General features: G+C 39.8%; 1 protein-coding gene across 2 annotated transcripts in view; it reads left to right on the top strand.

Moving 5' to 3' along the window:
* The window catches only part of piezo1 (piezo-type mechanosensitive ion channel component 1), a 193,781-nt gene that overhangs the window by 150,832 nt on the left and 26,774 nt on the right, over nt 1–16,175 (top strand). For both annotated transcript variants that reach the window (XM_049471026.1, XM_049471025.1), the window contains 6 exons: nt 230–319; nt 1,217–1,392; nt 2,404–2,516; nt 2,639–2,794; nt 7,021–7,279; nt 10,727–10,915. In XM_049471026.1, coding sequence (XP_049326983.1) covers nt 230–319; nt 1,217–1,392; nt 2,404–2,516; nt 2,639–2,794; nt 7,021–7,279; nt 10,727–10,915 — 983 coding nt within the window. The remainder of the gene's footprint in view (nt 1–229; nt 320–1,216; nt 1,393–2,403; nt 2,517–2,638; nt 2,795–7,020; nt 7,280–10,726; nt 10,916–16,175) is intronic.

Here is a 16,175-nt window from a genome sequence, read left to right as displayed (position 1 = left end):
ATTATGTTATACTCTAAATCATATGTGTAAAGATTGTATTTATTACAGAATCTCTAAAAGTTGGCAGGGGTCAGATTACACTGTGCAAAAAAAGATCACTAGTTTATATCTTTTTTTATATCTTTATTTATGACTGTTATAACTGTTATATTTATTTATTATTGTTATAACATTTTATAACATTGTTATATGTTGTCATAATGCATTGCTCTCCTTTTCATTTACTCAGGAGGTGATGGAGAGGAGGCGGGGGCTGTTTTTGAGGAGCACGGGTCTCAAATAGAAGAGGAGGAGCTGGGAGAGGAAGGGGAGGAGTCAGGTAAATTACTCACCTGTGAGATAAAATTCATGTTCATGTCAAAATGAATCTACCAATCAACCTACCCAAGCTCCACCCACAAATATGGACTTTAAAACTTCATTTAGTTTTTTTTTTTTTTTTAAGCCATTCAGAGGTGGACTCTTGTTTGTGTGCTATGGATCTTTGTCCTGCTGCAGAACCCAAGTGTCACCTGAGCTGACATTTTTTTGAAGCATCAAAGCTCCCCCAGACCATAACACTAGCACCACTATGCTACTTTACACCATATGTACAACAACAGGACACACACACACCTTCTGAAAAGTTCACAGAATATATAGTGCTAGGGATCATCATTTATTTATTTATTTTTTTTTTGTCAAATGTTTTTTTTTTTTTTGCCATGGAGACCATTTTCACACAGTCTTTTCTTATTATTGAATCTTTAACACTGACCTTAACTGAGGCGAGTGAGACCTGCAGTTCTTTAAATGTTGTTCTGGGTTCTTTTGTGACCTCCTGGATGAGTTGTCCATGCCCTTTTGGATTCATTTCGCAAGGCCTTTCGGTAGATATTCTATGTAAGTGATTTCTTGATTCTACAGTTCTGGCAGTAATCAGTCCTGGTTATAATTAGTAGTGAAAAATGTGGACAGTTAATTAAAGGGGGAGGGGCTGGTTGGTTTGGATTGCTTTCTGTCCCTTAATAAATTATATCATCATTTAAAAAGTGCTTTTTATATTTACTCAGGCTATCTTTATCTGATATCAAATTTAGCTTTACAGTCTAAAAATACACAAGTATGACCAAAAAAAGCGAAAACATTTTTTATACAAATTTATAAGGAGGCAAATACGTCTTCACAGCGCTGTATGTTCAAGTTGCTGTCCTCAGAAACTGTGATGCTGTTCCAGGTACCCGCAGCGATACGGTGCAGAGAATCCTGGACATCCTAAAGTTCCTCTGGGTTCTGTTTCTGGCCATGGTGGACGGGTTCACGCTGTGGCTCAGCATGCTGACCAAGCAGTACGTCGACACGTCCACGGTTCTGTCTGAGGAGCGCTACATGCTCATCCATAACATTGACCAGGTGAGCAAACTCACAACTGCACCCAGAGACTGTAAAAAAGATGGACGCCGCGTCTCCGTTCCCATTCATTCAATGAAAATGAAGCCAAAATCTTCCGCCATGTTGGCGATCCTGATACCCGAGTCTGTAGAGCGCAGTAGAGACCAGAGGAGGGAGAAAGACTGTGGAGAGACAGCCTACTCATTTAAATAACCCCGCCCCTGAGGGCTGCCTCGAGGTCACAGGCTGCAGAGCGTAGTGGATCGAAGCTGACGGTCTGTTATTGGTCCCGCCCATAACCAGCCCTTTTACAATAACCACAACTTTTTGAATAGAGCTGAATAACGTTTTTAAAAAACGAATTCTGTGGGTATATAAAAATGTAACAATATAAGCAGAGGTTACACTAGCTGTTACATTTAAATAATGCAGGTAGAATTACAGTATATTGAAAAAAAAAAACGTGATTGAAAGTTGTCTGTTTTGCCATTGAAACCTATGGGAATGGGTGGGGTTACACAGCTTTCTGCAACCGAACAGCAGGGGGCGCCCGACCTGTGGTGGCTTCACTTTTAAGAGACGAGGCTCTGTCCAGCTATACAAAGTCTATGACGGCACCAAATACACGCCACCTAGTGGTTTTCACTCTTGTTAGGGTGATTTCACACTTTTTCACCGCAGCAAAGGAGTTAAAAAATTCTGGTTTAATTTGCTTTCACAGTTAAACAATAAGTGTAAGCATCACATTACACAATGAATCAATCATGCGACGAGGGCTGGGTATCGTTAAAAAAAAAAAAATCTGATACTGACACGAAACTTTGAGTCTAAATTTTAACAAATTGTACATAAATTTTACAAAAACATAAGTATTTATCTCACAGGAATTTCGAAACCCAGCCCTACATGCGACCCCATATGCAGCACTGGGAGAGGAGAGAGGGAGACTACACCTGTAGTGGGTTGAAAGGGTATCAATATGCCAAAGTTACCCTATTATAATATGTGTGTGTGTGTGTGTGTGTGTTACAGACGTCCACCAGAGAGCCCATGGATGACCAGCTCTCTCAGGGCAGTGAGTCCCCCACTCTGGAGACGTGTTTAGACGAGACTGATACTGATGCTAATATCAGCGGTGCTGTCAGGTGGGTCCGGTGTCTCACAGTCATTAACCTTCATATTCTTCAGTATGAAGAATGAAGTTTTACCTGGTGTTCGATCAGAGTCAGCTGACCTCTTGTATGTTCTGACCCGATTCCTGCTGTAGTTCTGCTGAGCTGGAGGAAATCAGTGAGTTGGATGGGGCACAGGGCCACAGCAGCACCACTCTGAGCTCCCAGCCCACCCTGCAGCTGGAGCCTGACTCACGGACCCTCCGGCGCCAGCGCCGCTCCAGAACCGCCAGCGAACTGCTCTCAGACAAGTACCAACTTTTTCAGACTTCTCACCTAAACCTACATGATAGAACCTTAAAACCTATGTAGTAGGGGTGTGACGAGACACTAATATCACGAGACGAGACGAGACACGATATTGGGTTCAAGAGAACGAGACGAGATTTAATTTTTTTTTTTTTACGAAAACGTCAAAAATGAAAAATGGCTTGAAAACTAGAGTTTTATTTGCCAAAATCATAAAACACAAACTTAACAGACAGGTTTCTCTCACACATTGATTCTATAAGAAATAGAAATAAAAATAAAAATAAAACTTTTCTATGTCTTATATAGTGCAAACAATAAGTGCAAACCACAACCAGTCATATTGAACCTATGGTTTGTGTTTTTTTCTCCTGAATCTCTTGTAATTTAACTATGCAGAACCATAACCAGTCATATTAAGACTATGGTGTTTTTATTTTTTTTTTAAATACAGTACAGAGCTAAGGGATTAGTACAGCTGTCTATGAAACAGTCACGTGTAGGATTTATTTACAGTATTTATATATGGTTTGTGTCTTGTTGGTCACTCTGTTACCGTTTATTGTTTCCACTGGAGCCAAAATGCAGCCAGACATACAACTTAAAAGTAGCAGAAGCATCTTCTATACAAATACCTGAATTTTCCTCTTCTGCTGAGAGCTACTCTCACTCACTTTCTACTGTGTTGCCAGATCCCTCTTAAAAAGTCCACACTTAACTGTTTTTTTTCCCCCGCAAGACAGGTTTAAGCCTGACGAGAAATATCGTCCGTTTTAATCTCGTGAGATCTCGTCACACCCCTAATACGTAATGTCACACCTGCAATGGGTTGTAAAGCCCTGGACTAGAAACTATGGTATTTTTTTATTTTCCTTTTATATTTTAAGCAGTTTTGAGTCCAGTAATTTTACACTTTTACTTAAAGAGTAAAAAGCTTGAGTTGATACTTCTACTGAAGTATTTTAAACCCTAGTATCTATACTTCTACATACAGAGTAATAAATATCAATACTTTTCACACCGTTGTTCATGGGACAGGATACTAGTTTGTAAGAGTTAAGTATAGAGATAAGAGATAAACCTGTTTATTTATGAAAGCAAAAGTGATTCTTCTACCCGTCTCTCTAAGAGCAGTTTGAAGGACCTGTAGTTTTAAGAGTGTGTTTAATAATTGCCAGCTTTTAGAAATGGTTTCCATTAAAAAATGGACTTTGCTCAAGAATGTTTGGTTCTGCATTTTGCTTTGAATGACATTTTTGGCAATAAATAAAACCTCAAACACTCACTCGCAGAATTTCCACTGTTTGAGCCAATTATCAGTTAACGTCAAGATGTTTTTCACGGTCAGAGTTCTAGAATTGCAAAAACAGACACTTGGCTGTAATTTTGTCACAAAGAAATAGAAGTAAAAACAGTGTATCTTGAGAGAAATTGGCCTGGACTGTTTGGCTCAATCCCATTTCTCCCCTTGGCCCTACCACTTACCCCTACCCCTACCCTATTATTTAGAGGGGAGAAATCCTCCCCATAAGAATTGGGAGAACCCTTTAATCACCCGATACGTCAAGAGAATGACAGAACAATTATTCTGATCTGAAATAAACTAATTTCTTACAATTATTGGGGTTACAAACTGAATAATCCGAATAACAAGTATGCTCATTTTTTGGGGCAAGACATGAAAATCTGGTGAATCTAATTAAAAATAGTCTCCATAATATTCTTACAGTTGAATGTGCCAGAATATGGAGTTACTGGAACACTCAGGGTTTCTCAGTCAAGATCTATTGGGTGGCATTTAGATCTAAATATCGCTGTGGCTAATATCGTTAGCGGCTAATGCTAATGCTGCTGCACCTAGCCTTAGTGCTGAAGAAATCCTCCCCATAAGAATTGGGAGAACCCTTTAATCACCCGATATAGGGCTGTAATTTATGATTATCCTGGTAGTCGACTAATCTGACTATTATTTTTTCAATTAGTCGATTAGTCAACGAATCATTCTGCGATGTCCTCCATCTCTAAAAACGATAGAAACAACAGAACATGAGATTTAACTGGCATGTAAATATCTGAATGTTGTTTAAGCGTGGAAAGTACTGATATTTAGTGATTTAAAATGTAATCTGTTGTGTTGGGGCACTTTTGGAAACACAAACTAAGTTGAGAGTAAACTGTGTGAGTGAGCTGTTTACCCATCTCTCATTGCGCTTCTGTCCCCAGCACTTTGTGTAATGCGCTACTGTTACAAATTAACAATTAGTCGACAATGAAATTTGTGGTCGACAAATTTAAATAATCAACATTGTCGATTATAGCAACTAATCATTGCAGCCCCTAACCCGAAACTTCAATAAAATGACAGAACAATTATTCTGATCTGAAATACACAAATTTCTTACAATAATTGGAGTGACAAACTGAATAATTCGTATAACAAGTATGCTAATTTTTTGGGGCAAGACAGGAAAATCTGGTGAATCTTTTTAAAAATAGCCTCCATAATATTCTAACAATTGAATATGCCAGAATATGGAGTTACTGGAATATCAGGGTTCCTCAGTCAGGCTCTGTTCGGTGGCATTTGCATCTAAATATCGTTAGTGGCTAATGCTAATGCTGCTGCACCTAGCCTTAGTGCTGAAGAAACTTCACTGAAACTTCACTGAAACTTCACTCACCCTTAGACTAAATATTGGAAATTTAAGCTTAGTGTAAATAAAAAAAGCACTTTACTCACCCAAATAAAATCACCCAAAAATATATTTTTAGGAGAGAAATCTGAAAATGTTTTTTTTTTTTTTTTTTTTGGTTTAAGAAGAAGAAGAATTACAGAGGTGTTTTTGTTTACTTAGGTGCGTCCCCTTTAGAAGGGAAACATGGCGACACCCTTGCTCACTTTGTAGGCATCCTAAGTAGTGTTGCTTAACCCCTTAAAATGCCTTGTCCTGTATACAGCCTACAGGTGTAGGTGATACAAAATCCTTTTTTTTCTGCAGTAAAATAACTTATTTACATTCTAAAACTTTGAGGTTTTGAAATCTCCTACAGGACACTTAGAGAAGCTGCCTGTTTTCTCTCTACTCCACTTTATAATGATTCCAGATCAGTAACAGGAATCAAGCCAAATTCTGCAGGTTTGAAAATAGACGTAAAAACTAGACAAACGTAAAAAAAACTACAGGTTTGGAGGACATGAACTGTTTGATTTGTATTCAGGAAAATATTGATTTTAATATAAAGTTCAAAAAAGAGCCAATTTTATGATTTTATTCATTATAGACTTTATATATATATATATTTTGACATTATCAGATTTACTATTACAATTATAATTTTGCTTTTCAGTTATGTTCCTTATCAAACATGAAAGCTTTTTATGTAATGCTTAAATAGAAATCCTTAAGATTTTGTGGTGTAATGTCAGATAGACAATTGACCAAAAAATCCTGGCTTGTTAAGGGGTTTGCGCCTTGTAATCTGTTGTACCCATAGACTGTGTATAGCTGGACAGAGCATCGTCTCTCAAAAGTGAAGCCACCACAGGTCGGACGCCCCCTGCTGTTCGGTTTCAGAAAGCTGTGTAACCCCACCCATCCCCATAGGTTTCAATGGCAAAACAGACAACTTTCAATCACGTTTTGTTTTCCAATATACTGTAATTCTACCTCCTTTATTTAAATGTAACAGCTAGTGTAACCTCTGCTTATATTGTAAATGTTTTATATCCCCACAGAATTTGTTTTTAAAACGTTTTTCCTATTTAAAAAAGGTGTGGTTATTGAAAAACGGCTGGTTATGGGTGGGATCAATAACAGACCGTCAGCTCCGCTCCACTCTGCAGACTGTGACCTCGAGGCAGCCCTCAGGGGCGGGGTTATTTAAATGAGAAGGCTGTCTCTCCACAGTCTTTCTCCCTCCTCTGGTCTCTACTCGGGTATCAGGATCGCCAACATGGCAGAAGATTGTGGCTTCATTTTCATTGAATGAATGGGAACGGCGACACGGCGTCCATCTTTTTTTACAGTGTCTTGTTGTACCCTATAGTCCAAAAAAATACTAAAAAAAAAATGACTTTACCCCACCTCACCACATAAAATTAATCCTAGCCAAGTAGAGTTTGATTTACTGTATACCAGTGAGGTAAAAGCGAGGATTGGTGGCTCTGAGATTTGCCTTGAACTTACGCTTTTATGCTTTAATGCTCCTCCTCTGTGTTGTGTTCCAGACCTTACTGTATAGAGGAGCTCGTCCACAGTCGAGATTTCTACTCGTCTCAGAACCGTATGCTGAAGCTCCTCTTCGCTCTCTATAACGTTCTGGCGTGTCACTCTGAGCTGGCCTGCTACTTCATCATCGTCCTCAACAACGCGGTGACGGCCTCCGTCATCTCCCTGGTCCTGCCCATCCTCATCTTCCTCTGGGCCATGCTGGCCGTGCCTCGACCCTCCAAGAGCTTCTGGATGACCGCCATCGTCTACACAGAGGTGGGGCAGACGCTGGGCAGACGCTGGGCAGACGCTGGGCAGACGCTGGGCAGACGCTGGGGTCGGGGGATTTGAGCTGTATTGTGCTGGGCTGTAAACAGATGTGGAGATATGGAAACTGTTTATCAGCCCTGTGTGCAGAGTCAACACACACACACACACACACACACACAGCTTATGCTCCGTTTCCTCCGAGATGTTAATATATAGCTCTAAGCCATTTTTATATATATTTTATTCACAGCACATCTGTGTTTTACAAGATTTTGAGTCCAGAAAGCGTTCCAGCTCAGCTTTTTGTTTTTTTGCGTTCTTCATAAAAGTCTTATACTGCTGTTTTGCTTTTGGAGATTTGGCTCTTGCCTCCTTTTGCAAGTTCTGCACTCCAGACCTAAAACATTTGGGTTTGAAAAAAAAAATATATATATATATATATGGGGCAGAAGATCAAAATTTCAGCTTTTTTCCCCCAGTTTTTTACGTACATCTGAACCTGAATATAGTACCTTTATTTGCATACAAGTCTCCTTTTTGGCAGGTAAAATGTTTATTCTTTAGGGTTTAAGTTTGAAGATTGACTAGGCTAGTATTAAACCTTCCACTTCTTACCCCTGATTAACTCTTAACTTTTTTTGTAAGCAAAATTATTGGAACAGATAAACTATAAAAATAGTTTCTTGACATTTGTTTTTGGGGGTTACTCCCTTCAGTCTCCTCCTAAGCAGGAAAATGTTAACTTATATATATATATATGTATGTATATTCACTACCTGGGGCAGTGGTCTGCACAGATCTGATTGGCGGAGGAGAGCATTTGGTGATCTTACACCACACGTGATTGGTCTGTGCATTTACTGCGCGGTAAAACACACACTGCAGTGACGCGATGCGTTTTTTTTTTTTTTTTTCAAAAAGTTGAGATATTTTTAACTTTATGCAAGTGAGAAGCGAGTTTCGCTGGGCAGTAGCCAATCAGCGCCACGCGGCAGGGCTTCAGCACCACACACACACCACAGGCTGAACTACAGAGTGAGAAAACAGAGGAAGTACAGCTTTTTCAGGCTTTTTTGTGCTTTAAGATCTCAGTGACGGAGGAGCAGCTGGTCCTGGACTGGATGTTTTAGCATGGTTCACCAGCCAAAAAAAGAAACAGAACAGCGTCTCGTTCATACACAGCACTGAACAACAACTCTACACATTCTTGCTGGTGGCAGATAAACTGCTTGCTCCTTCAGGAGACACGCCCCAAAGCGGCGAGAGAAAGGCGGAGAAAGCGATTGGGAGCGATGCCACGTCGCTGCAGTGTGAACAAGAAAAGTTACGCCGCTTTAAATGAACACTGTCAAAATTAAATCTTTCTCAGTAGTTTATCGGTTTGGGTCCGCATTAGACAGCGTCTGGGTCCGGACCCGGACCGCGGCCCGCCTATTAGTGACCCCTGCCCTGTAGGGTTTAAGTTCGAAGATTGACTAAGCCTGTCTAAAACCTTCCACTTCTTACGACTGGTTAATTCTTTTTTGTTCTTGTAAGCAAAAGTATTAGAAGTATTAGATAAACTATAAAAAATGTTTGTTGGCATGGCATGTTTTTAGTGGGGTTACTCCCTTCAGTCTTCTCTCAGATTTTCTGTAGACAGCTCTCTGGTTTTCATGTTGGTTACTCCTCTAACTATAAATGCAAGCAAAATCCAAATCTGAAACTGAGTGTAGACATTCAGCACTGTTTTTTGTCTGAATAATTAATGTATCAGGACTCACCAGGGCAACAAAATCACATTTCAATACTTTTGCTCACAAGAAAAATGGGTGCGTTCAGACAGAAGGTGCTGAATCTTCTGAACTGTGTATCAGATCCAGATAGGCCTGTAACGGTATAATGTATTCGTACCGAACAGACAGACCTTCGGTACGGTACAGTGCTGTACCGAACGAATACAGTCAGTTTATATGTTCTACACAGTGTCTGTTCTACCCTAGGTCTGTGCCTGTCGCGACATGTGGCTATTTAATATTCATTAGATGCCAGTACGTGATTGGAGTAGTAAAGAGGAGGTTCTTTGATATGTTTAAAGCAACTCTTTCGTGATTCGTGCTCTTGTGACCATGTGGGGGTGACGTCGCACGGCGGACCAATCAGTCGAGCCTTTTCTAACTACTCTTCAAAACACATTTGCGAGGTGCACGCGTCTTTTGTATCAGAGAATGGTGGAGACTATTTGGACATTATCCTCCCCTGTCCTTAAAATCTCCCGTTTGGGAGCACTTCAGTTTCCCAGTGAAAACCTGCGACGGAAAAAGACAACTGGATAAAATGAAAGCGGTATGTCGTTATTGGTTTGCTGAGGTCGGCTATGTTTCGGGCAACACCTCAAACATGCTACGTCACCTGAGACAGCGCCACCTAAGTGCTAAGATTACCGCGACAAGAAAGAAGATCCCTGTAGTGCAAATGCCACTAATATCTGTGTTCAGGCATCATTACAATCACAATTCAAATCGGGCTAAAGCCATTACAGCATCCATTGGGGCTTTTATAGCATCGAGGGTATATAGAGGGTATTTTCAAGCACTGGGGACGTTGTAACTGCCAGCAGATCTGCCCTCACTGCTGACAATGTGGACAAAATGATTTTCTTGGCAAAAAATATGAAGATTGAGTAAAATCGAATACTGTAACACTAAAATTCTGGAACTGAGAAAACGTGGAAAGTTTTGTTTACTGTTTAAAGGGAATTCAATTATTATTTTTAATTTTAATATTTTAATTTTTAACATTGGTTAATCATTTGAGAATATTGCATTTAACTTAATGGTGCCAAGCAGCACTTTATATTTATTTACTGTTTCAGTTTGTATATTGGCAATTTTTTGGTTAAATAAACAACACGCTGTGGAAGAAAATGGTTCTGTATTTTGATCCCATACTGTACCGAAAATGTACCGAACCGTGACCCCAAAACCGAGGTACGTACTGAACCGTGATTTTTGCATACCGTTACATACCTAGATCCAGATGTAAATACCTGGAAATAAAAACTGAAATGCTGATCTTTGGTCTCATATTCATCTTTTAATGTCAAACCCAAATGTTTTCAGTCTACAGCAGAAATAATAAGACTTATGAAAGAGACTGTATTACACAATACCTGTGGTGAACTAATTTGAACTTGTTTTGTTAATATTGTGGTAATTCTGGTCACTGATGAGGTGTTTTCTTACTAAATGTTAATATAAGCTGCACAATTATGCTTTAAATAACACTGTTGCTCTTGGCGTTTGAGTTGGAGCGGTTTATGAAAGTATTCCTGCCTCAGCCAATCGTTCCTCTCCTCAGAGTTTGTTCAATCCAGCTCTGCATATTAATCTATGGAGCAGAAAATGATTGTAGGTCAGTAGGGATCACTTTGCAGAAGACTAATACATATCTGGCTCTCTTTCTGATTCTCAGGTTATGGTTGTGGTGAAGTACTTGTTCCAGTTTGGCTTCTTCCCCTGGAACAGTGAATACGAGACCCGGCTGAACGAGAACAAGCCTTTCTTCCCCCCGCGGATCCTCGGCCTGGAGAAAACCGATAACTACATCCGCTACGACCTGCTGCAGCTGCTGGCGCTGTTCTTCCACCGCTCTCTGCTGCAGGTACGCCGACCGCGGTCTCCCTCAGCCAGGCCGGGAAGTGTGGTTTAATCAGAGCAGTATCGTATTATAGAGCTTTGGGCTTTCTCCATCTGTTTCCTGCTGCTGAAGGAAATCTAAACTGTCATCAGACAAATCGCTGAGTGGAAGTGTGGGGAGTATCCAAATACGTTTACTGCAGTTCAGTTAAAGTGGACACGAAACACTTCAAGTATTTAGTGTAATTCACAAGATGTATTTTCACTCTAACAAATTTTAAACAAAGTTTAACAGCTGTCAGTGAAACTGAATTAAAATAATAAGCAATCTAAATGTTATTTTTTTAAGTAAGCGCAGCGCCATCTTGTTCCAGCGCTGAAAGTGACGTCACGAGGTTGGTTCCCGAACGCCTCACTAACATAAACTATGAGCCTACAGTAATTTAGTTCCTCAATAGATAATGAAAGCCAAACCAAAAATCGTTGCAAAAAAATTTTATAGGCTGAAAAATGAAAAAAAGGTTCACTTTCACTTTCATACCTCGCCTCTTAAGAAGACAGCTGTTCTTCAGCGGGGGCTCGCAGCACTGAAGCGTGAGAATCCTCCGGTTAGCTGCAATGCTAGGGGTTAGTGGCGAGCACTTACTAGACCAGGACTATGTGGAGGAGAGGGTTTTGAGTCAGGAGCATTAGTGCCGGACAAATAAGCTGAAGTCCGAGGCTTTTTTCCTCTGTTTTTATTCTTCCTCTGAACAACTGGGATGTACAGACTGTAGAATGAAAGTTGGCCCGCTGTTAAGCAGGTTTTTATAATGTGAGATTCAAAGTTTGAACGCTAGGTGTCAGAAACGGGCCAAAGATTCGGAGAGGGTGCGCATTTCGGGCCAAAGAGTCTAAAAGCAGAGAGGGTGCGCATTTCTAGCGCAGAAAAACAGGCCAAAGAGTCTAAAAGCAGAGAGGGTGCGCATTTCTAGCGCAGAAAAACAGGCCAAAGAGTCTAAAAGTGGAGAGAGTGCGCATTTCTAGCGCAGAAAAACAGGCCAAAGAGTCTAAAAGTGGAGAGAGTGCGCATTTCTAGCGCAGAAAAACAGGCCAAAGAGTCTAAAAGTGGAGAGAGTGCGCATTTCTAGCGCAGAAAAACAGGCCAAAGAGTCTAAAAGTGGAGAGAGTGCGCATTTCTAGCGCAGAAAAACAGGCCAAAGAGTCTAAAAGTGGAGAGAGTGCGCATTTCTAGCGCAGAAAAACAGGCCAAAGAGTCTAAAAGTGGAGAGAGTGCGCATTTCTAGCGCAGAAAAACAGGCCAAAGAGTCTAAAAGTGGAGAGAGTGCGCATTTCTAGCGCAGAAAAACAGGCCAAAGAGTCTAAAAGCAGAGAGAGTGCGCATTTCTAGCGCAGAAAAACGGGCCAAAGAGTCTAAAAGTTGCCGTAATTAATGAGTTTAATATTAAGAGACATCATGAAATTAAACATCAATTTGAAAAATCTTAGTTTACACAACACTGTCAAAGATAAAGATAGTAAGTCAAGTAAAATGGTGTGTGAATGAAATAATCAGGAAAATGTATTATTTAAAGTGGTATATTTCATTATTTGTTTTATTAAAGAGTCTGTGGCCCGTGACTTCAAATATATTTCTCCTTCTGACCCCCAACAAAAAAAGTTTGGACACCCCAGGTCTAGATAAACTGACAATTTAAAGATAACATAGCTAGCGTTAGCTACTTATCTAGCTATCTTACCTTAGCTAGCCAATGCTAGCTAACTAACTAATGCTAACTAGATGAAGCTAGCTAGCCAGCATACCTTCTAACTTCCAAACTGAAATGTTTATCAACAAAACAGTGCCTGGATGTTTCAATATCCACTTAAATCATGTTCGTTTCATTCAGTCTTAATGGACTCTTGACTTTACATGTTAAATAGCTAAATGTATATAAACTAGCTGGTTAACGGGATGGCAGTACCTGCTGTGGACGCGCTGCAGGGTTTCTGCACGGCTCCACGTAGAGAGAGAATAAACACTCCCAAAACGTCTCGCTCTCAGAAAAGCATCTGAAAAGTTCTGCTCAGGTTTATACAGGAAAGATCTCTGAGCAAATGGTCCACGTTAGCCTAGTTCAGCTTCGTCTTCATCCATAAGACGTCTTCATCCATCTCCACAAACAACAAGCTCTTTTCTGCTAGCTCTGTACCTGGACTCTTCAACCAACCAACCTCGTGACTTCACCAGCGCTGCATGGGCAAAATGGCGGCGCCCTAGCGCAAACGTAAGAAACATAAATATATTATAATTCAGTGTGTCAACATTTTATATAAAAAAATCCCCCCCCAAATAAATTCCATTATATTTAATCCCTTAGAGAACTTGTACAAACTGAAATGTTTCATGTCCACTTTAAAGTGTGGTTATTTCAGTACAAATCTGATAGCAGTAAAAGTGTATTTATATTTAAAAAATATAAGTTTCAGTAAAACAAGTATCTGCACCTGAAGTTCTAAGTTCTTTACTTAAATTACAGAGCAGATTCTCAAACAGCATCTATTAGTATCAGAGCTGATGTCTACCTGGATCATTCTCAAAAAAAAAAAAAAAATAGGTCAGGTAAAGATGGATGTATGGTTGAAAGGATAAATAGGTGGGTAGGTAGATGGATGGATGGTTGAAAGGATAAATAGGTAGGTAGATGGATGGATGGTTGAAAGGATAAATAGGTGGGTAGGTAGATGGATGGATGGTTGAAAGGATAAATAGGTGGGTAGGTAGATGGATGGATGGTTGAAAGGATAAATAGGTAGGTAGATGGATGGATGGTTGAAAGGATAAATAGGTGGGTAGGTAGATGGATGGATGGATGAAAGGATAAATAGGTAGGTAAGTAGATGGATGGATGGTTGAAAGAATAAATCGGTGGGTAGGTAGATGGATGGATGGTTGAAAGGATAAATAGGTAGGTATATGGATGGATGGATGGTTGAAAGGATAAATAGGTAGGTAGATGGATGGATGGTTGAAAGAATAAATAGGTAGGTAGATAGATGGATGGTTGAAATGATAAGTAGGTAGGTAGATGGATGGATGGTTGAAAGGATAAATAGGTGGGTAGGTAGATGGATGGATGGTTGAAAGAATAAATAGGTAGGTAGATGGATGGATGGTTGAAAAAATAAATAGGTAGGTAGATGGATGGATGGTTGAAAGGATAAATAGGTGGGTAGGTAGATGGATAGATGGTTGAAAGGATAAATAGGTAGGTAAGTAGATGGATGGATGGTTGAAAGAATAAATCGGTGGGTAGGTAGATGGATGGATGGTTGAAAGGATAAATAGGTAGGGATATGGATGGATGGATGGATGGTTGAAAGGATAAATAGGTAGGTAGATGGATGGATGGTTGAAATGATAAGTAGGTAGGTAGATGGATGGATGGTTTAAAGGATAAATAGGTGGGTAGGTAGATGGATGGATGGTTGAAAGGATAAATAGGTAGGTAGGTAAATGGATGGATAGTTGAAAGAATAAATAGGTAGGTAGATGGATGGATGGTTGAAAGGATAAATAGGTAGGTAGATGGATGGATGGTTGAAATGATAAGTAGGTAGGTAGATGGATGGATGGTTGAAAGGATAAATAGGTGGGTAGGTAGATGGATGGATGGTTGAAAGAATAAATCGGTGGGTAGGTAGATGGATGGATGGTTGAAAGGATAAATAGGTAGGTATATGGATGGATGGATGGATGGATGGTTGAAAGGATAAATAGGTAGGTAGGTAAATGGATGGATGGTTGAAAGAATAAATAGGTAGGTAGATGGATGGTTGAAATGATAAGTAGGTAGGTAGATGGATGGATGGTTGAAAGGATAAATAGGTGGGTAGGTAGATGGATGGATGGTTGAAAGAATAAATAGGTAGGTAGATGGATGGATGGTTGAAAGGATAAATAGGTAGGTAGATGGATGGATGGTTGAAATGATAAGTAGGTAGGTAGATGGATGGATGGTTGAAAGGATAAATAGGTGGGTAGGTAGATGGATGGATGGTTGAAATAATAAATCGGTGGGTAGGTAGATGGATGGATGGTTGAAAGGATAAATAGGTGGGTAAGTAGATGGATGGATGGTTGAAAGAATAAATCGGTGGGTAGGCAGATGGATGGATGGTTGAAAGAATAAATAGGTAGGTAGATGGATGGATGGTTGAAAGGATAAATAGGTGGGTAGGTAGATGGATGGATGGTTGAAAGAATAAATCGGTGGGTAGGTAGATGGATGGATGGTTGAAAGGATAAATAGGTGGGTAGGTAGATGGATGGATGGTTGAAAGGATAAATAGGTGGGTAGGTAGATGGATGGATGGTTGAAAGAATAAATCGGTGGGTAGGTAGATGGATGGATGGTTGAAAGGATAAATAGGTAGGTATATGGATGGATGGATGGATGGATGGATGGTTGAAAGGATAAATAGGTAGGTAGGTAAATGGATGGATGGTTGAAAGGATAAATAGGTGGGTAGGTAGATGGATGGATGGTTGAAAGGATAAATAGGTGGGTAGGTAGATGGATGGATGGTTGAAAGAATAAATCGGTGGGTAGGTAGATGGATGGATGGTTGAAAGGATAAATAGGTAGGTATATGGATGGATGGATGGATGGATGGATGGTTGAAAGGATAAATAGGTAGGTAGGTAAATGGATGGATGGTTGAAAGGATAAATAGGTAGGTCGGTAGATGGATGGATGGCTGAAAGGATAAATAGGTAGGTCGGTAAATGGATGGATGGTTGAAAGGATAAATAGGTAGGTAGATGGATGGATGGTTGAAAGGATAAATAGGTAGGTAGGTATATGGATGGATGGTTAAAAGGATAAATAGGTATGTAGATAGATGGATGGATGGATGGATAGTTAGAAATATTAATGGATGGATGGATGAATATATACAGTAGGTAAAATGATGGATGGATGGATATATATATATATATATATATATAGGTAAAGGGATGGATTGATGCTTGCATGGATGATTATAGAATGATACCTGTATGAAACGTTAAGTAGGTGAATGGATTAATCAAATGCAATTTATTGATTAGTGGATGAATAGATAGTAAGACGGCTGGATGGGAAATTATGGCAGGTGGATGAATGCATAAATAGGTGGATGAATGATAGAATGGCTTGATGGAAAATAAAGTAGGTGGATGGATTAATGGGGGATGAGAGGCTTAAGGAATGAGTTAATGGATGAATGGGTGGATAGATAAATAAATGGATGGATGGATAACT

This window comes from Astyanax mexicanus, chromosome 23, assembly GCF_023375975.1.
Source record: "Astyanax mexicanus isolate ESR-SI-001 chromosome 23, AstMex3_surface, whole genome shotgun sequence".
Taxonomy (NCBI): Eukaryota; Metazoa; Chordata; class Actinopteri; order Characiformes; family Acestrorhamphidae; genus Astyanax; species Astyanax mexicanus.
This window is presented reverse-complemented; position numbering and strand designations above follow the sequence as displayed.